Source organism: Plectrocnemia conspersa, unplaced genomic scaffold (assembly GCF_051122295.1).
Source record: "Plectrocnemia conspersa isolate PC_06_02 unplaced genomic scaffold, ASM5112229v1 ptg000008l, whole genome shotgun sequence".
NCBI classification, from domain to species: domain Eukaryota; kingdom Metazoa; phylum Arthropoda; class Insecta; order Trichoptera; family Polycentropodidae; genus Plectrocnemia; species Plectrocnemia conspersa.
Genome location: NW_028277172.1, coordinates 3,285,501 through 3,312,618, shown reverse-complemented (window position 1 = coordinate 3,312,618; position 27,118 = coordinate 3,285,501). Strand labels below are relative to the sequence as shown.

Here is a 27,118-nt window from a genome sequence, read left to right as displayed (position 1 = left end):
TAGTTAAATGATAATAAAATTAATTAGCAGTGTAAAAACAATATAAACTGTCAAGAGACCGATATATTTTTAATCGAGCTTAGAACGAGACCATGCTATGCCTTTTTGTCATTATTTAGACACGTATTCAAACGCATTTCTTACTCAGACCCGATGACGTCAAGCACGCGCGGCTTCTTGGACGTTCGCAATATAACACAATACATTTTTCTTTACAAATAATAATATTAAAAAATAAATGATAAAAAAACATGTCTATAAACGTATACCATATAAAATTAATAAATTAAAAAATTGATACATATCTAGCAATCCGGGAATTTTATTATTTTATGCATACACACGTAATTTTATTACCAGAACAAAAGTTACGCGTACGTCTTTATCCAATATTACGAGTACTACTGGGCAAAGACGATGTAGGAAGATCTTCAGGATCAAAAGTCTTCACGAATAATTCTATTGTCGAGAGAAAAATCCGTTACGACATTGTTACCAAAGTGTTGGCGATAATGAAATTTGAATGCAAATATATAAATATAAATAGGCCAGATTCACCTAATGACGAAGGTAGATGCCGTGAGCTCTAAACATTCGATAAAGACTTTGATGTATAAAAAGTTTCCAGCAAAATAATATATATTTGCCATATTTTTTTATCATAACAAAATGTTGAAACCATACTTACATTATATGTATGTTCCGTGTTTTTATTTCATTGCAATGAATATTACATATTTGATATGAACTATAAATATTGAAAATTTGTTTTTTAGTTTCAACTGCATCTATTCATATTTATAAAAAAGTTCCGATTACCATTTTGTTTTATTTCTAGAAATTTATCTACATACTGACCTATAAAATTATTATTTAATAATTGTGTTTTAAAATGCATATTGTTGCTGATGACAAGCTTTAAGTTAATCCCCGTCTTTCATTATGATCGAAAATGTTTTTATCATACAATAATATTATTAAATAGCAAAAATAATATAAATCCTAATGTTAATTGACAGAAAAATTCGCACATATCAACACACGTATTCAAAGAAAAATTTTAATTAAAATTTAATTTAAACATTGTTATTTTTTTTAAATATGCATAAATTTTGGCATATTTTTCTTTCAGGCAACATTATTGTGTCACGTAAAGTTTTGAAGGAACTCTCGCGCGATAACATACGTCAGAGGTTTAATTGTATTGTTGTTAGTTGATAAAGGTTATACGTTTACATATATGATACAATATTACATTTATACCAAGTATTTTTATAGTTAACGTCAAATTAATTGGTTCAATTGCTTGCATAGTCATTAAGATCAATTGGTCAATAGTGTAGTTAATAGTTGCCTCAAAGCTCGTAAAATTGTTACAAGTTTCTATACGAATAATTTGTGCAATTCATATTATTATTTTATTGGATATACTGTAAATTTCAAATTACAAATAATATAATTAACTTTTAACGCAATGTCATACATTGAATCAATTTCAGGTTAAACATCAACGATGTCCGCTTTACAAGGGTGTAAAAAAATATTTTCGAGATGTTTGAGAAACTTTCGTCGTTACTCAGTATGTAAATATCAAAATATTATAATTTATTACTTTAGTATGTATTTTTAATTTTTATCAAATATTTTAGAATGATACTAAAGATTTTATAAAAATCGTTGAAGTTGGGCCTCGTGACGGATTACAAAATGAACCAAAAATTGTTCCAACTAATATTAAACTCGATCTTATCGATATGTTAGTAAAATGCGGTCTTAACAATATCGAAGCAACGAGGTTAGTAAATTGTTAACTAAATACATACACGTATAAAATTGTTATTCACAACATTTTATGATTAGTATTGTTTTTATTTTAGTTTTGTGAGTCCAAAATGGGTTCCGCAAATGGGTGATAATGAAGAAATTATAATGAATTTGCTTTCGAAACCACCTGGACCTAATTACTCGGTTTTAGTACCTAATATGAAGGGACTGGAATCTGCGGTAAGTGTTTTATTATATGGATTGTATTACTTCATAGATATAATCATATCAATTTTAACAGATGAAAGTCGGAGTGAAAGAAATTGCAATCTTCGGAGCCGCTAGCGAGTCATTTTCAATGAAGAATTTAAACTGCTCTATAGCCAGTTCGTTTGTGAAGTTCGCTCAAGTTACTCAAATAGCAAAATCAAATGGTATTAAAGTTAGAGGATATGTTTCTTGTGTCGTTGGTTGTCCATATGAAGGTCCTATTAAGCCGTATGAAGTAGCTAAGGTGATAACTACTGGCAAAAAGCAGCAATATACTTGAAAACTGAGCCCTTAATATATGATTATTTGTAGGCAGTAGCTGCTTTATTCAACATGGGTTGTTACGAAGTCTCATTGGGAGATACGATCGGCGTCGGAACACCTGGCTCTATCAAACGCATGCTTAAAGAAGTGAATCATGTTTCTATGTTCAATCGTTTGGCTCTACACTGTCACGATACATTTGGTCAAGCTTTAGCAAATATATTTGCCGGATTAGATGTAATATGCTATATTAATGCATTAATAATCGATATATGTTCTAATATAATAATACTTTTATAGATGGGTGTAACTACAGTAGATTCGTCAGTTGCCGGTTTAGGAGGATGTCCTTATGCTAAAGGAGCATCAGGGAACGTAGCCACAGAAGATGTTGTTTACATGCTAAATGGTTTAGGAGTCGACACTGGTATCGATATGATTAAATTAATAGAGACTGGCAAATTTATTTGCGATTATATCGGTAAAGAGCCTACGTCCAGAGTAAACAAGGCAATAGGAGACAGATATACTTCTAATGATCAAATAATGCAACTTGGCTTTTGTGATAGGAACTTGAAGAGATCATATTAATATATTATAGTAATTATATAAAATTGGAATGGTTTATTTAATAAATGAATCTCAATTTAAGCTTTCAAAAATCGAAAAGATTTGGTATAATATGGTAGCAGGAATTTTATATTTCAGACGTTACGTTTCGTATACTAGTCAGTTGTAATTATATTTTTTATATCATTCAAATACTTATTATGTAATAAAATATTTTAATATATTAATTTTAAGTGTTTTATTTTAGTAAAATCAACTTCTGGCTTTGAGAATCGGGACGCATTTTAAGACCTCGGGGGCCGCATGTTTAACACCACTGCTATACATTTACCCCTCGATTTACGTGGTTTCACTTTCACGAAGTTGAAGAAGCATTATTATTTAACACGTTAACTGCCAACCAAAATTTTGAAAAATACTGTCCAGGCCAAAACGAATTTTGACTGGATATTGCATATATAATAATAAATGATATAAATAATTAGTTAGTGGTTGAAAAATGCAAGCGTAACGTGTTATTGGGGGTGTCCGCCACCCATGGCCACCATGGCTCTGTAGAATAAGTGTCCGCCATTAGTGGCCACCATGGCGCCCTCGAATATTTACCAGTGTTTTACTACTGCACGATAAAACTATATTAGGCCTTTCATCAATCTATCAACAGTCGCTGACTATGGTGCCTGAACCTTTTAAGTGGATTATGAATACAACAGGTATCCTAAAGTATGGTGAGAAGACATATACCTGCTGTCGCGCAAACAAATTAGAATAATCATGGATGATTGATCCCCCAGCCAGAAAACATACTCTTATCTAACTTAAATCAATTTATCAGGTATTAGAGGAAAAACTCAAACACCTTCAAGTTGACTACATGCCTGGACTGATACCGATAAAGACGAAATTAAGAGATTTTTAGGTCTCATTATGTTTATGGGACTAGTAAAACTACCCAACATTCAACTATATTGGAGTCAAGAAATTCCATTCCGGCAAACATTTCCGCCAAGCGTGATGAGCAGAAATCGCTTTGAGATCTTGCTTCATTTCACAGACAACAACACTTCTGATTCAGAAAACCGGCTGTGGAAAATATTCAATCTGGTCGACGAGTTGAACAATAATTTAAAAAAATACTATAACCCTCATGAAACTGTTTGCATCGACGAAAGTTTTGTTCCTTTTCGTGGACGAATAGGTTTCAGGCAATATATGAAGCATAAAAGGAACAAATATGGAATCAAGATATTCAAATTATGTACGTCCTCGGGATATACATACAGCCTGAAAATATATACAGGCAAACAGTTGAATGTTGTTGGTTCTGTACCTACAAATGTAGTGATGGAACTGTGTCAACCGTTATTTAAAAAAGGTCATACTATATGCACAGACAACTGGTATACTAGTATTGATGTAGCTAATAAATTAATAACAGAAGACTCACACTTATTGGGAACTCTACGATCCAATCGAAGAGGTATCCCAAACGATGTCGCAAATGCGCAACTAAAAAAAGGAGAAATTGCTGCTAAACAAAATAAAAGAGGAATTAATATGGTAAAATGGAAAGATACCAGAGGTGTCATGCTTCTTTCCACCAAACACACACATGAATACTGTGACGTAAAATCTAGAAGAGGAATAATAAAACAAAAGCCAAAAATGGTAGAAGAATATAATAGAGGGAAATCGTCAGTAGACTTATCGGATCAAATGGCTGCATATTGTACCCCTTTACGAAAAACGGTTAAATGGTACCGGTAAAAATTGCAATCGAACTACTATTGAATACAGCTGTTGTAAATTCAAGATTGCTGTATATGGAGGTGACGAAAAATAAAATATCAATTGTCGAATTTAGACAGCAATTATTATTACATTTAACATGTAAAAATGATAATCAGGTATCTAAATCCCACCAAGTACCACCAAGAAGTACACGACACGAAATGCTACAAAAAGATGGCCCAGCAGCTAAAGTTCGTCGTTTTTGCGCTAGATGCTATAAACTAAATGTGACAATTAATGGACGAAAATATGCAAAAAATCGTACAAAACGGGTAACTACCTATTGTGGGAGATGCGAAAGCAATCCGCATTATTGCATACCCCGTTTCAATGTCGACCATAAAAAAATGAAGAAAAATAATAATTCTATGTATGTACAATATGTAATTTATAAAATGTTATTCATTCAATTTTTATTGTGTTTATATGTTTTTTTTCTTATCTTTTTATTTTGAAATTGTATTATTACTATATGTATAATTTCAGTTACCAAAAGTTACCTTTCATAATTTGAAAATAAATATTTTTAGCCAATGATGATTTTTTTCAAACCTATATGCTTCAAAATATTATACAGTATTATTTGTTATATATATATACATAAATATTCCAATGAGTTCGATTAAAATAATAAAGTTTTAAATTTTCGTGTTTGGATATGTTCGGTGGAGGCCATGGTGGCCACATTGAAAAAAAAAGTAGCATCAATGTGGATGTTCTGTCTTGCTAATGTTTGGAAGAGGCCATGGTGGCCATACATGCATAAAAATCTAAGCGGGGAAGTGTGCGGCGGCTTCCCGGGAACATTTTACTTTTCAGTTTTTGCCGGCCATAGGTGGCCACCATGGCCCTGCGCGAACCTTAGGTGCCGGCCATAATGGCCACCATGGCAGTTAACGTGTTAAATGTTCCAAATCAAATATATTTTGTACCACGCGTGTAGCGCGGCAAAGTGCAAACGCACGGGTCAATGGCTTACTCCTACTTCTCGCAATTAATCTATATCTGGAACCTCTTCCACTGCCCATGCAGTGTGTCCTGAGTTGCTTTTTGGAATTCACGCGTGTCTGAAAATTTTGCCCATTTACTCTACAATTTAAAGAAATGTTAGAAAGTACACGTGAATAAAATTCGATCGTTTTATTACAAATTTAGTTATATGCCTTGATTTGCGCGGTATTTCCTGGAACGTATCTACCGCGTAAATCGAGGGATGAGTGTAATTAGTAAATCATATTGCCACCATTATTATTCAAATTGAAATATAAAATGGAAAATCTTGATAATATAGCTTAATTGGAGATGCAAAAAACTTATATGCAAAGACCCGTCCGTCCCTAGAACTCCAGTATCAGAAACCAACAGCAAGGCATAGCAACATTCAAGCATATTTTGATCGATCGGTGTGCGGAGTAATTTCCTGATGGCCTATTATACCAGCTGCTGACATTCAGACATTGAATGGCCGCCGCCAGAAACAGCCGACTTTTCTAGACCTCTGCATATTCTTTTACTTTGTCGCAGAACAAGAGATATGACAACGCTCAGCTGTCAACTATATTTTTTTTATTATTTTTTCATATAAAAAAATACTTTCTCGATTTTCTCTGTGCGTTATCAAACAGTCAGTAATTTATGAATTATTATTAAATTCACGTACAATTTGTGCAACTACTTGTGTACAGGGGCAGGACCTAGCTTTTTAACGCCCCAGACAAAAATTAAGTTGCTTGCCCCCTTCCACACTATATTTAGAACATAATCTGATATACATTCTAATATCATACACAAATATTAATTTACCATATATTATCTTTCGCAATAATTTAAAAATTTATAGTAATTCAAATTAAATATAAGCATTTTAAAATTTATAGCAAATCAAAATACCTACATAGTGGTTATTTTTTGTACTAAAGTTATTTAATAAATTAACGCATTTAATACCTAAAAAATAGAAGATCAACGCTGAAAAACAGCGGCGAAAATAACTGTATGGTAACCACAGATCAAAGAATATATAGTAACTAAATAAATGCCTCATGTTACTTCTACTTTAAGAGGAGTAAAAAAATATTTTTTTGCCCTCTGCTATGCTAAAATTAAAAATATAACAATTAATTTCAGTGCAATCCTTTTTCAATAAATTAAAAACTATTACCTATATATATTTAAAAAAATAATTCGAATATATTTTAAAGGTTTCAAAACTAATAAAAATGTCATTTTTGGACCACCAGTGTAAATGACACGTTGTCGAAAATAATTTATATGTAAGTATAACATAAAAAAAAGATGTGTTATAAAGCTTAAATAAATAAAGGTTATCTTAAAATATGATCCCACAATTCCCCATCCGTAAGTTATATACTTTAATTAGAGTCGTATACACGCGGGGTTAAATAGTATGTTACAGGTCGTTGGTTAAAATTAACATTAACTAGTTCAAGCCGAAAAATATTAAAGGTTTGACACTGATCACATCATCGCTTGCTCACACCGTTACTCAATCACCTATATACATCAAGACTCGCGCACTCGACTCAGCTGAAAACAAGAAACCAGAGACTAGAGAGATTCTACCGCGCTACATTGACTTCGAGTGCTTATGGATCAACATACACTCGACATTTGACACACAATTTATATTTTTGTCTAATAAAAATATTGTATATCAAACAGCTCTTTCGCAACATTCTGTATAAAACCCACGAAAATTGATAAATAATTTTTAATAATGCGAACTGTCACCTCGTCTCACGTGGCAAGTTTTTTTGTGTTATTTAATTAATTATTCACAATAAATATCCACATTTTTCTGGATTTGTTTTCTTGTTTTTATTTAAGCTGTTGCAATAGTTATTGTTGTTCAGATTCATGAGATTATACTGATTCGATTATTTTTCAAAAATAGCTGAGATGTATGACATTGCTGGTTACCTGATTTAACCTCTTAACGACTTAATATATGTTGCCAAATATGCTACTCTTCTATAGTACAAACTCTTGTTCTTATTATAATAAATTAATTTGTAAAAAAATAGTTCATATTATTATTTACTACTGAGAATGGTTCCTCAGCAGAATTTTGAAACTGCAGTACCGCCAACCAAACAAAAAAATTATAACGTATCTTTTGTTTGCTGAGCATTAAAACAGTTTAACAATACGTCATAGAGCAAAAGAATAAACAGCGCTTTCTCAAAATTAATACTGACTACAATCAATCTCATAAAGTCGTTCGAGTGATATACGTCCCAGATACGTCAACAGGTGCTCTGCTCCCATTATTTTCGCATAAAACCGCAGATAAGGACTAAATCTAGGTGAGAGAGTGTTGAATCTGGCGGTTGGCTGTGAGCCAACCGGTGCTCCAGGCAGTCGTCTTCGAATCCTCGCCGAGCCACTCGCGGCTAAAATTGTATTCCCAGTCCAGTCTTCGGATCCAATTATATCGCAACATTTCTCCATGCTCGTTCTACTCAGTTAACTGTGTCGGGCTAGCGCGCGCGCACGCACGACAAGGCCGCTGGAAAGCCTTACATAATTAAGCCGGTAAAAAACAACATAAACCCATTCATATAGTGATTAAAGAAGATATAGTGATTCTCCGGCGGGCGTGTATTTATACTTTGGTCGAGGGGGGAAAAGTTGCAGAAAAAATGTCGGTCGCGGGAGTAGAGAAGCTGCTAAAAATACAATTTCGGGTTTCCCTCGCGCTAGAAGCGCGTGTTTACGCGCGCATCTATGGTGGAAAGTTTCCAAAAAGATGTCTAAAATGAAAAGTTTTGCTTTATTTATGTTGTTTTGTAATCTTAATTTGCTTTGGGTGATATATGCTTACCTGTGCCTCGCATTCTTAAATGATTCGTAAGCTTAAAATAGTAAATTAACGTGAAACTATATGAAAAAGATAGTAACCATTTAAAAAATGAGGGAAAAAATATATTTTTTTTTAAAAATACAGAACTATGGCAAACTAATCAATATACAGTTCAGGCTTTTTTAAAAAAATATTTACAATAGATACATATTATTATTATTATTATTATTATGAATAATAATAAAATAATTAGTTGAAATATTAAAATATATTTTTACGCTGGCAGCACTTATTCAATCCAAACGTCAAAAATGATTTTGGCCATAATATGATAAATGTAAATATAATTTATGCACATTAAACGAACATTTAAAATGTTTTATTTTCAGAAAAAAATAATAAGCCATATTTTAAATACAACTTTAAATAAAGTTATGTTTTGTACACATGTCACGTTTTTCTCCATAATAGAGAACATATTTTTAGAAAAATTAATTTACTGATTAGTTTTATTAACCATTGTTTTTATAGAATGTTTTTACTTTATCAACAACAATATATTTATTTCCTTCTATTTTAGGATATTTTATTATGGAATCTTTTTTGATTAATAATTTTTGTCATCATGTACCTATTATTAGTGATATTTTAAAGAAATAGTTATGTTTTCCAGCAATATTTTTTCATAAAATTTCTAAGAACAAAATAGTAAAACCAGAATATTGACTAAATGCTTTTTGAATAATTGTCATAGAAAAACGTAGTTTTATGCGATCAGAGCAGTAGAAAATTGAATTTGGTCCGAAAGATAAAGATTAATACAATAACTTGTACAGATATACGGTTGCCAGATTATCTTTTATGGAGAGAACGTGTCCTCTTTTTTGTGTGGATATGTTTTTGTTTTCCACTAGGAATACCAGGAAAGTTCAGTCTCCGGTTATTTAAGCCATTTAACTTGGGATTTAAAAAGGTCCTTTGAATCAGATTTAGTAAAGGTGATCCAACTTCAGTTTTCGAACTTTTTTTAAAAAAAACACAAATTTAAGGATATATTCGATTTTTTTATTAATCCAACATTTGATGAATTTTATTAATAATACAAATTAATATTAATTAAATGATCGCCTTTTGCAGCAGCCGATTCTTTAGATGTAATTTTCGATGACTTTTTCGTACATTTCGGGCAGCATCTTGGCTATAACTTAGCAGATGTTGGTTTTTAGGCGCTTTAAGGTTTAGGGTTTGTTGACGTAAACACGACTTTTAGCGTAACCCCACAAAAAATCTCTCACTCTCGTCACTTAACACGCGAGTGAGCGAAAGGGAATGTATTTCACCGTACGCGCCTGCTGACCACAATGTGCACCAGTCACTTTTTGGGCATGTAATGGTCCCTGTGAATCACACGAGGATTTTCCTCGCTCCATATGCGGCAATTTTGCTTATTAACGTACCCAGAAAGGTGGAAATGTGTTTCATCAGAAAAGACAATTTTCTTTGAAAAATCAGTATCAGCTTCCCGCTATCTGGTAATCCTACTTCCAATTTACGTATAGGCTAACAAGACATATATCAATATAAAGATAGTACAATTATTATAATATTGTCTTTCCAATTTTTATAGAATTTTTGAAAATTGGTAATACTTTATATTTTTATCTTCTGGCAACACTTTAAAACTCAATATTTTAGTTATTTTGCCAGAGCGTCATCAAACTCATTTTTTGTAATGTATGTATGCACAATGCGTTTTCAAAATCACTCTTATTTATAAAATCACAAACACAGTTGCCAAAAGATAACTATATATTTTAAATATGTTGATAAGCTTACCTGTCAAAATTTATGAATTTGGCCATAAATCAATACATTTTTCGCCTATTATAAATGAATAATGTAATACAATTTTTTAAATATATAACATAACAAAGAAAAGGCAATTAAAAGTCGTTTTTAGATTTTTATCTGCATCTATATTTAAATTACAATTTTGTGCAGTAACTTTATTAAGACATTATTTGTCATGAAAAAATAGTTTTCTTATTCTACCATAAAATGCATACAGAGCTATAAAGCAATTCTAAAAAGGGTTATTTATATTTTATATATATAGTGTATATAAATTATTTTAAAATATTTTGTTTCCTAATGAAATTGAATAAAATATTTCTTTACGGTTGGTGGCACTGCCTGTCAAATCGCGCAATGTCAAACAATGTTGATCATAATATGACAATATTCATTCAGTTGAAAAAAAATATTTTTTTAATTAAATTCTAAGCTGCATTTTATATTACATCCTAAGATTTATGTATTTTGTTGATGTTAGAGATTCTTATCAAATAAAATATGTTGGCTACCTGGCTTGGCCATAAGTCAACGATTATTGACCATAAAAAATATAAATTTCCCCTTTAAATTGCTGTGCTTATTTTTAAACATTTAAACGGGTCTTGCGTTTTGTATCGAATTACGCTAAAACAACCCATACACGTTCAGTTTATATGAAAAAATCAATTTATTTCAGTGCTCAATTATGTCGACAAAGAGAGGCAACTATGACAATCCGGGACGTCTGATGCGGAAATAAACGTTACCAGAGTAGAGACGCCGTGATCCCGATTATCGTAATTCTAATTATAAACCGATATGCATCATTTGTATCCGCTCGCCAAGGGGGATCCCCTGTGTCCTCTGGGATTCCACCCCCAGGTGAGATGGCCGACTAGGTGCAAGAGATGCTTTCGGGACTACAAGGAGCATGGGGGAAAGAAGAAGGAAGAGGACATGACAGTGTCCACGCCGATCTTGTCCACCTGGAACTCGTCTTCATCACGGTGAGTAAAATTAATATACAAGTATAGACATAGCTTAAAAAAATAACAACTTTTAATCAGATTTAAAAAAATCGTTGTTCGTTTTTAAATATATAAAAACACCACAGGAAATACATAAAATATGTGGATATGAATCTGCTCAACTTTAGCTCGCCATTACCATTACTAAAAGACGCAGCTAGTGATTAAAATTTTTCTTTGTACTAAGCAGCGATATTTCTTACTTTAGTTTCTATTCATAAAAACCTTATATTAAAACATTAGAAGCAAATATATTTAGCATTAACGAATAAAAAACATATGCGCTATTATACACACCACAACATCCGTGACTCATTTTAGATATGCACAGTTAGATCGTAGCTGAAAAATCTATCTACTGCGTAAGATATAAAGCGTTCGCTTTGGATTCTTACCATCAAAATTTAATACGAAAATAGTTTTAAGCGTAAACATTTCCATAAAATGTTGAAATTAAAGCAGTGGCTTATTCTGACGCAAATCAAATGTTGTGGCAGTTTTTATCCTCATACGTTTAATGTATAAAATTTGTAGTATTTTAGTGTGCGGTAGTTGTATTACTCTTTTTTCGTTACACCAGAATGAATTTAAAACTGACCTGAAAATAAATGGGAACAAATATTTAACATGTTAGAGCGAAAATGACATCTGTAAATCTCAATGTGAGGTATTCTATAAATATTAAGATATTTCACTTATTTTAAGATACAAAATAATTGTGATGGCTAGAACCAGTATTATACATAGTTGATTTTATAAGACTAGTCTTATAAAATCAACTAATAAAATTTCTCCCAATGCCCAGAAAAATTGTATCGAGATAATACCACCCCTTTTAAAGAATGTTCTATTATGTACATCCGAATTAAAATGTTTACCTATAAGAAGATTTAAAATATGGTCTTAGAGTATTTTTCATAGAATAAAAGTGCTTAATATTTGTATGTTCTATAATGGAAGGTGTTGATATTTTAATCGCCTTCAAAATAATTTTGTCCCATTTTTGGTATATTGTTTCTGTTCCTTCCGTGTGTTCCTATTGTGTAAAATACCCTTATTACGAAAGTAATGCTAAGATTGTTTGAACTTTCTATTTTAACTTTCAAGATAATACTGCAATATAATTGTTGTTAACAATATAACCTAAAAAAACATTTTCAATTTTATATATAAATATAACTTAAATACCTACAATCATTTCCAATATTTTTTGCGGAAATTCTCACCCACGTGATAATTATAGAAAAAAACCTTTCAGCATTGCTATTCTAATAAATTCTTGTTTACATTTGTTCAAATGCGTTTTTTGTTTGTTTATTAGTTATATTAATCGAAGAACTTTCCGTTATAAAATTTAAGGTGTAAAAATATCACATCTCAACCACTCAAATGATAAAATATAAAATGCAAATGGTTTTTTGTAAATGTTGCACATTTTTTCTTCCTTTTTTTGAGTAATGTAATAAATTAGTATCCCCTCGAAATTAAAAAAAATGTTTATGTAAAACAAACATTATATGTACATACAGACTAGAGAATGTCTGTTCTGTGTATGGACATGATACCTTTGCTCTTGTGTTTTTGCGGCGTTTTTGTAATATATGCTGATCAATCCTCATGTAAAAAAAGATTCGCCAAGTTTTTTAGAATTATACATACATATACTATTACATTTTATTATCTTCTCAAGTCCACTCTTGTTTCTAATCGACTCGTATTTAACAAAAACAAGGAATATTAAACTTTTTATACGAAATATGAGAAAAAATATTTTATTGATAAATTTAACATTTTTAAATTTTAATTATTTTATTTGAATTTTTTAAATTTATACATACATTGTTTAATCAGTTTAATGTAAAGAACCAACACTTTTTAGGACATTAGTAGTTCTTCATACAAAATGTTTGGACATAGGTTGTTTTTTCTAAGAGTGGTGATACTTTTTCCTTCATTTTTTTGTGAAAATGCTGGTTCTACGATTTTTTTCTTAGCGGAACTTGTAGAGAATGGCAAGCACTGTCCATTTTGACAAGTGGATATTGGCACTTTTAAGAAAAATTGTTGAGTTTATACAGAAAAATATTGCATTTAAGTTTTATCAATGTTTCAAATATGTATTCCGATTTCATAGTTCTTGTTTATATTTCCATGTTTTATATATAATTTTAGAATCAAACGTGGAGTATCGAAGTTAATATCATGATTCATTGGTTGCTTAGATTCAGATATCTCTTACATTTCAAGCAAATTTTCTATAAATTCCTCAAGAACATAAAAACAGCACCATTGGCCTTGATACTCCAGACATACATACGAATATCTTTACGTCATTTAAGTTCGATTAATATTATTATTGGCACACATCACGGTTTCCTTTGTGTGTCGATTTTGGACTCAATGTACGTGTGCGAAATTTGTTCGAATGTCGAAAAATAACTAGACGATGCCAAAGAAAATGACGATTTGGTGGTGGAACTCGTCACACGTATAACTTTGACTATTTATAAACGGGTCCGTCTTTTTTCTCGCCGACGCATCTTATCTTCTTCGAGGACAAGACAATAAATTTTGTTAGTTTTTTTGTTGACGAAAGCACGCGGGAACTTGACCCTGACCGCATATCGCTTACGGCAGGATGTAAAGTCTTTGATGTGTAATTTAAGATCTGAAATATTCTTAAGCGTTTACTAAACTGCTGTGCTCTTATTAACTTTTGTTTTCTTAGAAGCCGTGATGATGAACGCAGTCCGGTTAAGGAGGCGCCGATCAGGGGATGGGTTTCAAGCCAAAATCTTAGCCAAGAATCTAGCAAAACTGAAAAGACTGAACCATTCTCAACAGGTGCTTTTTAAATTAAACATATACTTAAAATCGCTTTACCAGTTTAAAAGAATCTCAGCATGATTTAAATAATATAGTATTGAAGCAAAGTTTACAGTAATAAATACACTATCCGTAGATAGGTGAATAAGTTAACAACTCGATATGCATGTTTATGAACAGTGATAGATAGACAAGTACGTATTGTATTATAAAAAAGCACAAGAATCTAAAAATTTATGCCTTAAAATTTTAAAAATATGCTCTTGTGTCGCATGGGTTAATTATCAATAAATACTGCAGTTCAACAAATTTGTGAATAATTTTCATAAATTTGGTAAGTCTAAGAATGTGCCATAACAGTTTTGGACGGCTATTGATCCTATTCATAGAGTTCATCAGTGACAACGAATGGCCTTTTATTCATTTCTTTCTGTTTTTTTTCATATTTTGTCATATTTTCCCTATTGATAAAGTCAATGCCACAAGTTTCGCGATAATTTTGGTTTAGATAAAATGTACTACTGAACAATCCATGTGCAATTATAAATTAGCATAACAATTTAAGCACGTCACGTATTTAAAAAATACTATCTTTTTACTGGTTTTGGTGCTGAGTGATGTCTGATATATATTTTTTAACTCAGCTTAATATGTATATAATTAAACAGTTGTGAATCAGGTGTCATTATCAGGCGGCGGTGTCAAATGCGTTAAAGTACAGGTTAATCAAAAAATGTCCTTGAAGAATATCTACATATAAAGATTAGTGGTATCCAAAAGTAAGGACCTTTTGTATTTTTACACTCTTGTATGCTGTATGAATTTCACAAAAAAAAAAAAACGGTAACCACAGCAACCAAAAACATTTATGACGTCTATGCAACCCTAACGACAAATCATAACTGATTCAAAGATATTCAGTATAAAAACGTCCTTTCTTTTATGTATCCCTAATATATTGATATACTGTTGAAGCAAAGAAGATATTTACTGTCTGAACTGGTGAAGCGATTTTATTGATCAATACGTGTTGTTCGTGGAATGTATATAATACTAATTTTATATCATAAATAAAACAATGGTGAATGAAACAAAGGGTTTGGACGCCCAAGTGCGTCTTGGACTTCAACCCCTGATCTTGGAAACCTTAATGATGACACCAAAGCGGTGACTGTCAGCCTAACCCTGCCAAGAAAGCGATCTACAACTACGCCAACACCGCTAGATACTGGACAAAGCAACATAGGTTTGTAAAATGCTTTAAAACCGACCCACAATGATTTGAAATCGACAAGAAAAGCATTCCAAGTTGAGAAGAATTGGTTGTTAAATGCAACTGCATGCTTTAATACTTGACTTATTAGCAAGGTCACAAAAAGCTGATTTATAATTTCAGAAACACAGACTGTGATCATAAAAAGACCACAGCCGGTTGCAGCAGCACCACCATCTCCATCGCATTTAATCATTACTAAAAATGATTCCTTAGCTGAACGTGTTAGAAAGGTAACAAGTTTTATTTATGTTTTTGAGTGTGTAACGGTTTAATTAAATATGTTTCGTCTCTCGTCTCATGTTCATATTTATAACATAATTTACAATGCGATTCTGTGTCACGACTATAGATTGGAATAAATGAAATATGTTTCCTCTATAGTCTTCACATCATAATAAATTGTCATCATTTGTGGCGTTAACGTTGTTTTATAGATGCAAGCGTTAAAAGCTCGCAGTAACAGTACAGAGAAAGAACCGAGCGTTGAAAAGGATACTAACAAAAAAGACAAGCTTAGAGATGTAAGTAGTGAAAGAGACAAGTCTGAGAGGAGCAAATTGGCCAATTCCAAAAATGAAAACGACGTCAACTTCCTGCTGAAGGTTTGTCTTTCATCTATATGTTATATGTACGAATATATAAAGAAATATATACGCGTCACTAAAATAATTTAACTTGAAGGGTTAAAATGAATTTAACCTAGGTTTCAATAATGAACAGCTTTTAAATATACATCAGATCTAAATTCTTCTTCTAATATTGTGTTGTATAATAGGTAAAATCTGCTAGAAGTAATACTTCTTCGCGCCCGCCAATCCGAGGAGGTCCTGTCAGAGAAGAAGTCAATGGAAGTAAAGGAAGTGACTCTGATTCCACTCAAGAAGAAGATAACTCGAGTGTAGCTGAGACGACTACGACTGAAACGACCTTAGTAGATCGCAATCAATTTAATGCTAAGGTATTTCTCATATATATATTTAGCACCAAAGCAAATCTAATAAATTTAATTATATCATCAAAGGAATTGGAAAAACTTAAAGAAGAAATGGAAGTTCTGCGCAAGAGATGCGAACGCGTTGAAAAAGAAAAGAGCGAAATATTATTGAGACGTTTGGCGTCTTTAGACTCGTCAACTTCTAAAACTTCTACGAGACCTTCTGAGATGCTAAAACTACAGCAGAAAATCAATGAACTCTCAGTGCAAAATGAAGATTTGAGAGACGAGAAAAAATCATTGCAGATTCGCGTTAGGGAAATTGAAGCAGAACTTGAGGTTTTTTATATCTATATATTGCTTTACTTCTGAAGTTTGTCTATCACATATATATTTTAAATTACAGTCACGACCATCGCCAGACGTGGCCACTAAAACAGTTGAACAACTTCGTTCTAAATTGAAAGACGCTGAAGCTCTTTGCGAAGAACTTATGGATGAAAACGAAGATATGAAACGCGAGCTAAGATCTATGGAAGAGGAGATTGAAGAGATGCAAGATAATTTCAGGGAAGATCAGGCCGATGAGTACAGCTCTCTCAGGAAAGAATTAGAGTTGACTACCAAGAATTGCAGAGTTTTATCGTTCAAGCTGAAAAAGACTGAAAGAAAGGCGGAGCAATTGGATCAAGAAAAATCAGACCACGAAAAGAAGCTTTTGGAAGTATGGATTATATTGCAATGATGTTGTTTATTATGTAAATTTTATGGTTTTAATCAATTTTAGCTTGCTGGTGGAGTTGCTGGCATGGATAAAGTTAATCGCATCAAGCAATTAGAGCAAGAGTTAACTATTGCTAATGAAGTAGCTATTAGATTCCAGAGAGAGTTGCAAGAGGCTAACATCAAATTAGCTCAACAACCGACTGTTAACATCAAGAAAGCTCCGACGCTTGGTCTTATTGGAAAGTCTTTAAGCTCAGATTCTGTATGCTTGTATTTTTTAATGTTTATCATGCTTTAGATGCATATTAATGATGTTCGTTATTTAGAAACCAAGCAGAGCATCTTTGACTCGTGGTGGTTCTCAAGAAGATCCTCAGCAATTGTTGCGAGATCTTCAAGATTCGCTGGAAAGGGAAGCAGATCTTAGAGAGCAACTCAAGAACGCTGAAGAGGAGGTATTATCTTTAGGGATTTTTTTAAACTTAGGTGGCCAGGTCGATCGTGCTTCGCGAGGTGCATGAACGAATGACTAATTCTTATCAGAGGCCAATTGGCACACTGCCGGTGCTTTAACTATGTAAGTTTTGTACTTCCTCAGTTGTCAGCCAAAGGGTCAGCGCCTATAAAGGTTATAGCATCGGCCCACGCTGCCAATAGCGTCTGATTTGTAATTAGACAAAGAGCATTCGATGAAAGTGTATGATTGTTATGATATCATCATCATCGCCATTATTTGTTCAGGCCAGTTGGTACAGAGAACGCCATGGAGGAGGGCGGATATCACCTCCGCAGCAGAGACTCCCCAGACACCCTCCATTTGGAACCCCTTCGCACCCAGACCTAATTCCTTTCTCTCGTATCCCCGAAGAATACGAAGAAGAAATGGAACACATTGACCAAAACACAGCTCAAAGGCTGCACGTCCTCCAAATGCAACTGGCACTTGGAAAGCACGAAGGGTCTTTCGATCAGAATCCAGTTTACATAGGCTTAAACAAGAATTTACAATCAACTATAGAGAAATTTAGTTATGGTATTCAAACAGATCAGATTATATACGCAGATGTACACTGCGGCACAGAAAAAGGTTTGATAGACTCAGCTACTCAACATTTCAATGAAGTCATACTATGCTTAGCTTCGACTCAAACAGACATTCAAATCAATATTGGAGCTCAAACAGATGACATTGATCTATTAGATCAATTTGTACAAACCGAAAAAGGTGTCGATAAATCAGTTGAAGTTAAGGCTTCAACTGGAGAAAAGTGTGTATTGACTGATTTAGATCATAAGTTTGCCTCGAATCAAAGCACCATGACTGAGTTAGAGCTTAAGATAGCTTTGAATCAAAGCACTATGACAGACTGCTCGATTTTGTCGCCAATGAAGTTGTATAAGAGGAGGAGGGTTAGTTGTTTCAAGAGAAATGAAGTAAAGAGTTTTCCAGATGATATGATGAGTCCGCCCTTGTCTCCTGAAGTACCTAGTTCCAGCCTTGACTATCAAGAATCCAAAATTCCTTATGTCTCTGTATTTCATTCGCTCACGGGAAGATTACCTACTGTAGGTAATGTCATAAGAAAAGCATATTATGTGTTAACTCTATGACTAAGTGTATTTAGAGTAACTAAAATCCTCTAATAACACATAATATTGTTCCAAGTAGCATTTTAGATGTTTAGACGTCAGAAGAACTATTGAAGATGCGGCAGATTACTCAAATTCCAATTTAATGGAATGCACCATACAAAGATTTTTGTCACAAATATGAAATAAATTACACGCTGATTTTATCTTAAATCTAAGAATCATTTTTATTTTTGATAGACGGTACATTTTAAATCCACTCAGTGCATAATTATACTTATGATTTTTAAAACGATTTTTTTTTGTATTAATATTATAACAAATAAAAATGCTTGTTTTTATTTGTTATAATATTTATTAAAAGTGTTTATTGCGTCAGTAATTTTATTAGAATTTGCTTACTAATTTAATTAAATTGTCAGTATTTGTTAAACTGTATTTTATATATAATATTTTAAGTTTAATTATATTTTGACTGAATTCGTTGCCTCTCAGCACTGCGCGTCGACCCAAGATCAACTGCTCGGCGTAGCTCACATCTGTTGTTATCCCTGGCACCTGACAAAACACTGAAAAACGTGATAAGCTAATGATTTATATATTTTTAAAAAAATTTCTCATTTCGCTTTAAAAGCCATTGTAAAGTAGTTCCAAGAAAAACGTATTGTTTAGCAAAGGGTCGCTACATAAGTAATGTAAAAATAAATTAGTTTTGCTATTATCACTATGACGGATAAAGAGTCGCAATCGGAGCTGTACTGACCATTTGTCAACATGTTACTGATTATTTATAATTATTAACTGACCATTTTTAATAATATATACAAAGTAATTATTATTTATACAACTAGCGTGTCTAGCAATTTTATTTAATAAAATTGATTTAATATTTAATATACGAATCAGATAATTTTATCTTTGTGGCAAAAATGTTTAATATGCATAACAATCTATACATCCTAAAAAAATATGAATATAATTACAAAAAGTAGTGTTTTATAAAAAAATAACACTAAATATTTTTTATAGCAATTTTATTAAAAAAATAACTTTTATTCTTTAAAAATTAATAATTGCAATATAAAGCACAAAATGTGCCATACTTTATTAAAATAAAATATAGGTTGTAATAAAATATGTTTCTTTTAATATATTATGATTTTATTTAATGAGTAATAATATATTAAGAATAAAATATGATGCAATACAAATCAGCGTGTAATTTTACATTGTGGCAAAAAAGTGCAAAACGATTATATACTGAATTTAATTTTTCATTTGGAAGTTCAGAATTACAAAATTAAATGGATTGGTGAAATTTTCAGGGTGCGAATTTGCGTAAAAGGGCTTCCCGAGCTGAAGACGACAATGAGTCGTTGGCGTTGCAGCTGAAGAAAATGGCTACCAAGGCCAGAAGTATGTCCATGATAAGAAAATGCTAAAAATGTGTTTTATATTATATTAAAAAAAATACATAAATGTGTGCTTATCCCTTCATCTAGTAAGGATCGATCATAACAGTATTCATGTCATTTTTTGTCATTGCTACTATTAACAATATCTATTTAACAATTCACGACTCCCAAAAAAAAGTGTGCGAGCATACGTGATCTTGTAGCCATTTTCTGCAGTTGGTATAATTGTTGTTTTTATATTCTTCAATGTTCATCTGTGAAACTAACTACAATGTGGACTGTTGTAGTTACGATCATCTCCAAATCCGTTTTTATTTTTTATAGATAAATTTAGTATTTTTTCATTGATCATCCTGCTTAATGTAACAAAACTGCTTGTTGTTAACAACATATGGATTCAATAACATTAATCAAATTTTAAATATGTATCAAACTCACACTCGATTATGATTACAGCGCGAAAGCTTTCGCCTACAGCTCCATCAAATCGTCTATCTGTTGATAATTCCGTAGATAAAGATGAAGGAATATCTGATGAAGAAGATCCAGCTGAACTGAGAATATTATTGGAGTTGAATGAGCAGGTAATTATTAATAATTTAATATTATTACAATACATTCAGTTTCTAATATGCTAAAATTAAAATCACAGGAAGCATCTGTATTGAGAAGAAAGGTAGAAGAACTAGAGCACGAAGGCGAATCTCTCAAAAATCAAGTGAAAGACTTAGCTGATAAATTATCATCTGCAAATATTAAACCAGCAACTACAATAGTAAAAAAATTAGTACCATCAAAAACTTCTACAATAACAGAAGAAAAAGTTAAAGTAAGTTATATCTTGTATTTTAATGCAAGATAGCAATATTTATATTCTGCTTAGATTCTAGAAGGTGAATTAGCTGAACTCAGAAAGAAATTGATAGAAAAAGAGAGAGACGTAGAAAGATTGCATGCTGAACTAAGTATAACTCAAAAAAGATCGAAAGGATCTTTGATGAAGAGCAAGTATGTGCATTTTTAAATAATATATTTGATATCTACTATAAAATATGATTTTTCAGATCTTTGGATGGAGCAAACGAACAGCAAAATGTAGATTTAAAACGACAACTGCAGTTGATTGAACAAGAAGCTACTATTTTAAGAACTAAGACTCAAACGTTAGAAACTGATAATGAAACACTTCAAGCAGAAAATAAAAAGTTACAAGTATGCATAATTTTAATAAATTTTTATTTATGAAAGAAATTATATATATATATATATATATATTTCATAGTTGCTACGAGGCACAAAGTCTTTTAAGTCAGATAAATCGAATGAATTGAACAATGAGAAGATTACACAGCTAGAATCTGAATTGAAAGATGCTATGAGCAAGATTAAAGAACTTGAAATTGCTAAGGATTCCGAAAAAGTCGAGAAGAAAGTGACGTTTGGTTCTGCAGCTGCTGCTAAGAAAGATGCTGATTTGAAGGCAAAGCAGGAAGAGTTAGATAAATTAAAATTGTCTATGAAAAAGGTATGTTTTTTTTTTTTGAAATATTATAATTTAAAGAATATCTTTTAAAACTATTTTTGTATTAGACTGAGACTGAGAAGAATCAGTTGAACGATGTTTTGAAGCAATTGAAGGAAGAAGCTGTGAAGTCGTTCAAACCTCGCATTCCAAAGAAACCGACGGATTTGACCACTAAGCTTCAGATGAAGAAGATGGTGGATGAATTAGAAGGAGAAATTGGTAGATACTATATTAATTAAATATTTTTTGATGATTCATTAAAGCAATTGTATTATTATTTAATAGGCGAAATGTATGTTGTTATGAAAAACGCCGGATTAGATAAATTAGACGAAAGATTAACAGAGAAGGCTAAAATGGAAAAGACTATTGAAGAACTACACTCAAAGCTCACTGGTAATGAGTCTGAATTTGTTAAAGAAAAACTCAAACTTAAAAGTGAAATTGAAAAATTGAATGCGATTAACGAAACATTTGAAAAAGAGAAATTAGCGTTGCTGGAAAAACAAAATTCTTATGAATCTGAGAGAGATGAAGCGCTTAGAAACTATAAGAATCTTCAAGAAAGTAATAAGAAATTAGACGCCCAAGTAGCACTGTTAAATCAGAATCTCAGTAAGTGTTTTTTAAATGTATTGATTTAAAAATACACTTGAACATATATTAAAATTTTATTTATAGAAACTTCCGCTTCGAATAATACAACTTTAGAAGAAAATAGAAGAAAAATTGACGATCTTAAGAGAGAGATGAGTGAGAAAGATCAACTAGTAGATAAATTAAAGAGAGATCTTGAATTGGCTGATAAGGGCGAGCAAGACAAATCTAAGCTGTTGAAAGATGTTGGTGATAAGGCGAAGAAGATCGCAGATTTGGAGAAGAAGTTGAAAGAAGCTGATGAAAAATGCAAGCGTACCGATAAAATGCTGCTTGTTAGGAAAGATAGAGTTGCAAAACTTGAAAAAGAGGTACGAATAATCATTTAAATTTGTTATCTTCACGCTTTGCTTAAATAGTAAATAACATTATACAATATATATATTCATCTATGCTGTATATAAATGCTACTCTTGCTCACTGTTAGCTGTCGGAAGAAAAGGAACAAAACGACAACATTATGGAGAACCAAAGAAGAATGTCTTACGAGTATACATCTGAAAAGGATCGCCTTATGATCAAATTGGTGGAAGGAGATTCAAAACTGGAGAAGATTGAAGTTGGCTGGAAAGAAAGACTAGCAGAGTTTGAGGGCAAAGTTGTGACATTAGAGTCACAGTTGTGTGCTAAAAATGCGCATATCAAACAATTGGTAATTAGTCTTGAAACACTGACAGTTTTGCCCTTTGAAACTCGAAATGTGAATGTCTGTTTATGGTTTTATGCACTATACATAGTTTGTGTTTTAAGAATAGCTAATTGAGAAAAAATGATGCCTGAAAAAATAGTTCATATTCTTCATCTTCCCTATTGTTAAATTCCACATAAAATGATTCTAACTTTCTATGTGTATTTTGATTATATACTAACTATAGTGTTTTTTAAATACCTTATAATCATTATTTTTAGTATAAATTTTAATTGAAATCTTGAACAATTTTAGGAAGATTCACTTTCTTCAACATCTCAAAACAAAGGTGATAACACAGTATCTACTGTGGAACTGGCTCAAGTCAAAGAACAGTTGGACATGACTAAACGCGAAATAGTTCTTAAAGAACAGGAGCTAGCTACAATTCGTCAAGAATTAGTTTCAAAACAACAAGAAGCAACCAAGTTGCATGACGACTTAGCGGGTAGCAAACAAGAGTGTATGAAATTACAACATGAAAAGAAAGATATAGACAATTCAACAAAATCGCAAGCTAAAGAGTTGAAGAATTTGGAAAGTAAGATATCAGAATTAGAAATAGACTATTCAGCCGAGAAAAAAAAGGTGGAACGAATGAAAGTTATTCACGAGAAAGATATAAAGAACAAAGAGCTAGAGCTTGGTACGCTCAAAGGAAAATTAAGAACATTAGAACAGACTTCAGGAGCTGGTAGTAAGAAAATTGAAGAGTTAAAGAAAGAGTACGACGTTAAATTGAGTAGTGAGTATAATTGTATAATACATATAAATCTTGACAATTTACTAAAATAAAGCTATTTTATAGATCTAGAATCAGAATTATCAGAAGAGAAAAAAGAATATGATGAATTGACTTCAAAGTATGAGTTATTAGAAGAAGAACACGTTGTCACCAAAGCTAAGCTAACCATTGAAAAAGAATCAGTTCAAGGGTATATATATATATATATATATATATATATATATATATATATATATATATATATATATATATATATATATATATTTATATATTTTTACTGTAATTTTAATTAAATTAATTAAATGATATTTCCAGAGATCTTTTGCAAATTCAACGCGAACTATCAAACTCAAATTCAGAGTTAAAGTCGTTACAAGAGACGTACAATAACAAGACAGACGCGTGGATTAAAGAAAAGATTGATTTGCAAGAAAAAATGTCTTCTTTGGAAGAAAGATTATGTGGAGGTGGTTGGGAAGTAGAAAAAGCACGCTTAGTAGCCAAGTTAGACCAGAAAGAAAGAGAAGTAGATAGGATAGCTAAAGAAAGAGATGTGACAAATCATCTTCAAGACGCTCTAAAGCGAGAAGTTGAAGAATTGCGCAAGAAGTTGGATGATTACGATAGAGTCACGAAGATTCAGAGGAATCTGACTTTAGAGAACACTAATATGGAACGAGAGATCAAAGCATTGCAAAATAAATTAGATCAAAGTGAGAAGGGCAAGAAATCTGATGTCATTGAATGTAAGCTAAGATATGAATCACAAATGCAGTCTGTACAAGATGAACTTCAATCAGTACAATCTCAAGTAATATATCTATTTAGAGTTTAATAAAAATAGACATTGTTTGTTAAATTCATATTTTGATTTTCAGGTGACTAGGTTTAAACGTGAACGTGACACTTATAAGCAGATGTTAGATGGCGCTCATAAGACCATGTCTGAAATGAGATCTGGTGAGCCAATTATCAGGAATAAATCTGGTTCTAAAAACGTAGATGAGGTAAGATCGATTGATTGTATTAAACATCAACCTAAATACACAATACAATGATTATATTTTAGCTGGAAGAATTTAGAGCTAAAGTTGATTCTCAACAAGAACAGATAAGCAATCTCGAAGACGGTCTTTGCGAAGCAAAACTAGATTCTTCCAAAGCAAAGACTGAATTGGTCAGCGAAAGATCTATGTTTGAAATTCGATTGGCTGAGATGCAATCTAAATTGAATGAGGTAGATTTAAATGGTAGAGTAATATTTATTTTACATTATTTTGTAACTGTTTATTTTTTAGTTTGAAGAAGATAGACTCATCGCTTCCGGCAGGACTAAAATTCCTGGTTTGAGAACGCGCCTGGAATTGGCGTGGCAGAAAGAGAGAGAAGAACAGCAGAGATTACTTCAAGAAACTTCAACGTTGGCTCGTGATTTGCGACAAACGTTGTTTGAAGTAAGCTTTTTATATCTTATCATATGTCAACACATGCTCATATTTGTATATTATAGGTTGAAAGAGAGCGTGATAAAGAAAAGCTTGACATAAAACGAAGATTGGAGCAATTGAAGAAGTCAGCAGAAGAAGAAAACGATGAGAGCAAAAAGAAAGTTACAGAGCTACAGTGTGATCTTTTAGAGTTGAGAGATGCTCATGCTAAGCTTAGAACTACTAACGAAAAATTAAGAAGAGAGAAAGAAAGACACGACCGCGAAAGAGATCAACATAAGATGTCTATAGCAACTCTGAAACGCTCTCAACAAGACGAAGATAAAAAGATTGGTTATCTTTTAGACTTAGTAGATGAACTGACGAAATCAGTTTCAGAAATAGATTATAAGAATGGAACGCAGACTCCCAGTTATTTGACACCAACGCCTCCTAGAAGACATAGAGTAAGTGTAGAATATTATAGATAATTTATGTAAATTATATTATTATTATATTTATATTTTATAGTCAAAATCGAGATCAAGATCGCGCGAAGCAACGCCTGAAGATAGTAGTATTGCTGAAGCTGGATCCAATAGTATTTTAGCAAAATTGAAAGGTCTTGCACAGGAAGTCAGAGCTTCTCAATCTAGCGATAGACAAAAAAGACAGATAAATATGAGAAGGTTAATATATTAATACATATATTTTTGAATGCAGTGATTATTCATAAATTCGATGTTATTTTAGAGCTGTTTCTATTGAACCCAATAATCTACTCTTAACCCCAACATCCCAAAGACGAACTTCTTCTTTGAAGAAGAGATCGATTTCTTTGGAACAAACGACACAAGAACAAGTATTTTATAAAAATTATATACGAAATATTATATGTATGTATTATATAATATAAATCTATTTTTAGAATAAGATATGGAAGACAGACGAGGATAGTATGTCGTCACTTCAGTCTCTGGATACCGAAGCTTTGGATAATAGAATATATACAATGCAGAGAGAAACCAGTATGGATAGGTAAGTGCTAAAATTGTGTCTGTAATACTTCAAAATATTTACATTAAATATATTTTTAGTCGGTTATCTGGTGGCTCAACTCAGAGCGATATTCTGCCATCCAGTGGTAAGAAAAAGAAGAAAGGACTGTTTGGTAAATTGAAGCAATTGACTAAATCTAGCTCTATAGACAATGCCGATAATGATCCCGGATTCCCACCGATTGGATCAGTATCACATGTATGTTTTTTATTTATTATTATTATTATGAAGAATTTATTTATTTTATATTATTTTATTTTGTAGGGCGGAGGCTCAGAATCTGATATGAGTGTGACTGGTAGTAAAAAAGATCTCAAAGGAAGATTGTCTGGAATGTTTTCAAGAAAAAGTGCTAGTGGATCAACTTCCAGTATAAGGTATTATTATTATTTTTATAAATTATTAACGGGTACCTCATATTATTTTTTTTATATTATAGCAAAGAAAAGAAAAAAGAACTGAGTACTCCAGTTGCAACTAGAACAGCTTCACTTCAACGTCCTTTGAGTAAAAATGGCAGTACTTCTCAATTGTCCAGAATGTCACCAGCGGTATTTTATTATTTTATTTTTATAATATACAATTATGTTTATATGTATATTGAGATTATTGTATTATCTTTATAGAGTGATGCAGGTTCCCTTCCATCTAGAGCCGTCAGTGTGACCCCAGGCTTACAAAGAAAGAAAGCGTAAAACAAAATTTTCCCAAACAAATATGGACCCTCGTTTCTTGATTTATTGTCAAGATGATTTTTTTTAGAAAAAATATTATAATATATGAATTGCTCCTTGTAATATTTATAAATAAATATTTATATATTATTTCGTAATAATGAATTTATTTATTAAAAAATGCTTTAAATAATATATCGTTATAGAGTAAGGTTTGTGAAATGTTTGATATA

The 27,118-nt window shown here is 31.8% G+C and overlaps 2 protein-coding genes across 17 annotated transcripts; both read left to right on the top strand.

Moving 5' to 3' along the window:
* Positions 1 to 1,138: 1,138 nt before the first annotated feature.
* Hmgcl (hydroxymethylglutaryl-CoA lyase) lies at positions 1,139 to 3,095 on the top strand. Of its 4 annotated transcripts, none has more exons than XM_088190496.1 (7): positions 1,139 to 1,223; positions 1,500 to 1,579; positions 1,650 to 1,795; positions 1,878 to 2,004; positions 2,066 to 2,278; positions 2,347 to 2,535; positions 2,599 to 3,095. In XM_088190496.1, the coding sequence occupies exons 2-7, from the start codon at positions 1,514 to 1,516 to the stop codon at positions 2,887 to 2,889; spliced, it is 1,032 nt and encodes a 343-aa protein (XP_088046622.1). In that variant the 5' UTR covers positions 1,139 to 1,223; positions 1,500 to 1,513; the 3' UTR covers positions 2,890 to 3,095. The 4 variants fall into 4 exon arrangements, with proteins under 4 accessions (XP_088046622.1, XP_088046623.1, XP_088046624.1 ...); XM_088190497.1 differs by having other exon boundaries at positions 1,145 to 1,209; XM_088190498.1 differs by having other exon boundaries at positions 1,193 to 1,432.
* A 4,943-nt stretch (positions 3,096 to 8,038) lies between these two features.
* Positions 8,039 to 27,035, top strand: LOC148232712 (uncharacterized). Of its 13 annotated transcripts, none has more exons than XM_088190393.1 (35): positions 8,039 to 8,214; positions 11,013 to 11,322; positions 14,075 to 14,187; positions 15,266 to 15,415; positions 15,566 to 15,675; positions 15,880 to 16,047; positions 16,221 to 16,403; positions 16,467 to 16,718; positions 16,786 to 17,103; positions 17,167 to 17,367; positions 17,432 to 17,560; positions 20,021 to 20,111; positions 20,567 to 20,694; positions 20,763 to 20,939; positions 20,994 to 21,118; positions 21,175 to 21,322; positions 21,393 to 21,635; positions 21,701 to 21,854; positions 21,921 to 22,250; positions 22,317 to 22,603; positions 22,720 to 22,944; positions 23,236 to 23,725; positions 23,789 to 23,915; positions 24,041 to 24,536; positions 24,604 to 24,732; positions 24,795 to 24,962; positions 25,024 to 25,179; positions 25,236 to 25,619; positions 25,684 to 25,841; positions 25,906 to 26,014; positions 26,081 to 26,190; positions 26,250 to 26,409; positions 26,476 to 26,588; positions 26,651 to 26,762; positions 26,838 to 27,035. In XM_088190393.1, the coding sequence occupies exons 2-35, from the start codon at positions 11,135 to 11,137 to the stop codon at positions 26,904 to 26,906; spliced, it is 6,501 nt and encodes a 2,166-aa protein (XP_088046519.1). In that variant the 5' UTR covers positions 8,039 to 8,214; positions 11,013 to 11,134; the 3' UTR covers positions 26,907 to 27,035. The 13 variants fall into 13 exon arrangements, with proteins under 13 accessions (XP_088046519.1, XP_088046514.1, XP_088046518.1 ...); XM_088190388.1 differs by lacking the exon at positions 20,021 to 20,111 and adding an exon at positions 17,847 to 18,675; XM_088190392.1 differs by having other exon boundaries at positions 14,072 to 14,187.
* The last annotated feature ends 83 nt before the right edge of the window (positions 27,036 to 27,118 follow it).

Bases quoted from the DNA above. Each gene is read 5' to 3' on its own strand.
- Hmgcl (XM_088190496.1), top strand. From the start codon at position 1,514: ATGTCCGCTTTACAAGGGTGTAAAAAAATATTTTCGAGATGTTTGAGA. The intron at 2,005-2,065 runs GTAAGTGTTTTA...CAATTTTAACAG, and splicing joins TGAAGGGACTGGAATCTGCG to ATGAAAGTCGGAGTGAAAGA. The intron at 2,279-2,346 runs GTGATAACTACT...GATTATTTGTAG, and splicing joins AGCCGTATGAAGTAGCTAAG to GCAGTAGCTGCTTTATTCAA.
- LOC148232712 (XM_088190387.1), top strand. From the start codon at position 11,135: ATGCATCATTTGTATCCGCTCGCCAAGGGGGATCCCCTGTGTCCTCTG. The intron at 25,180-25,235 runs GTAAGCTTTTTA...TGTATATTATAG, and splicing joins TGCGACAAACGTTGTTTGAA to GTTGAAAGAGAGCGTGATAA. The intron at 25,620-25,683 runs GTAAGTGTAGAA...TATATTTTATAG, and splicing joins CGCCTCCTAGAAGACATAGA to TCAAAATCGAGATCAAGATC.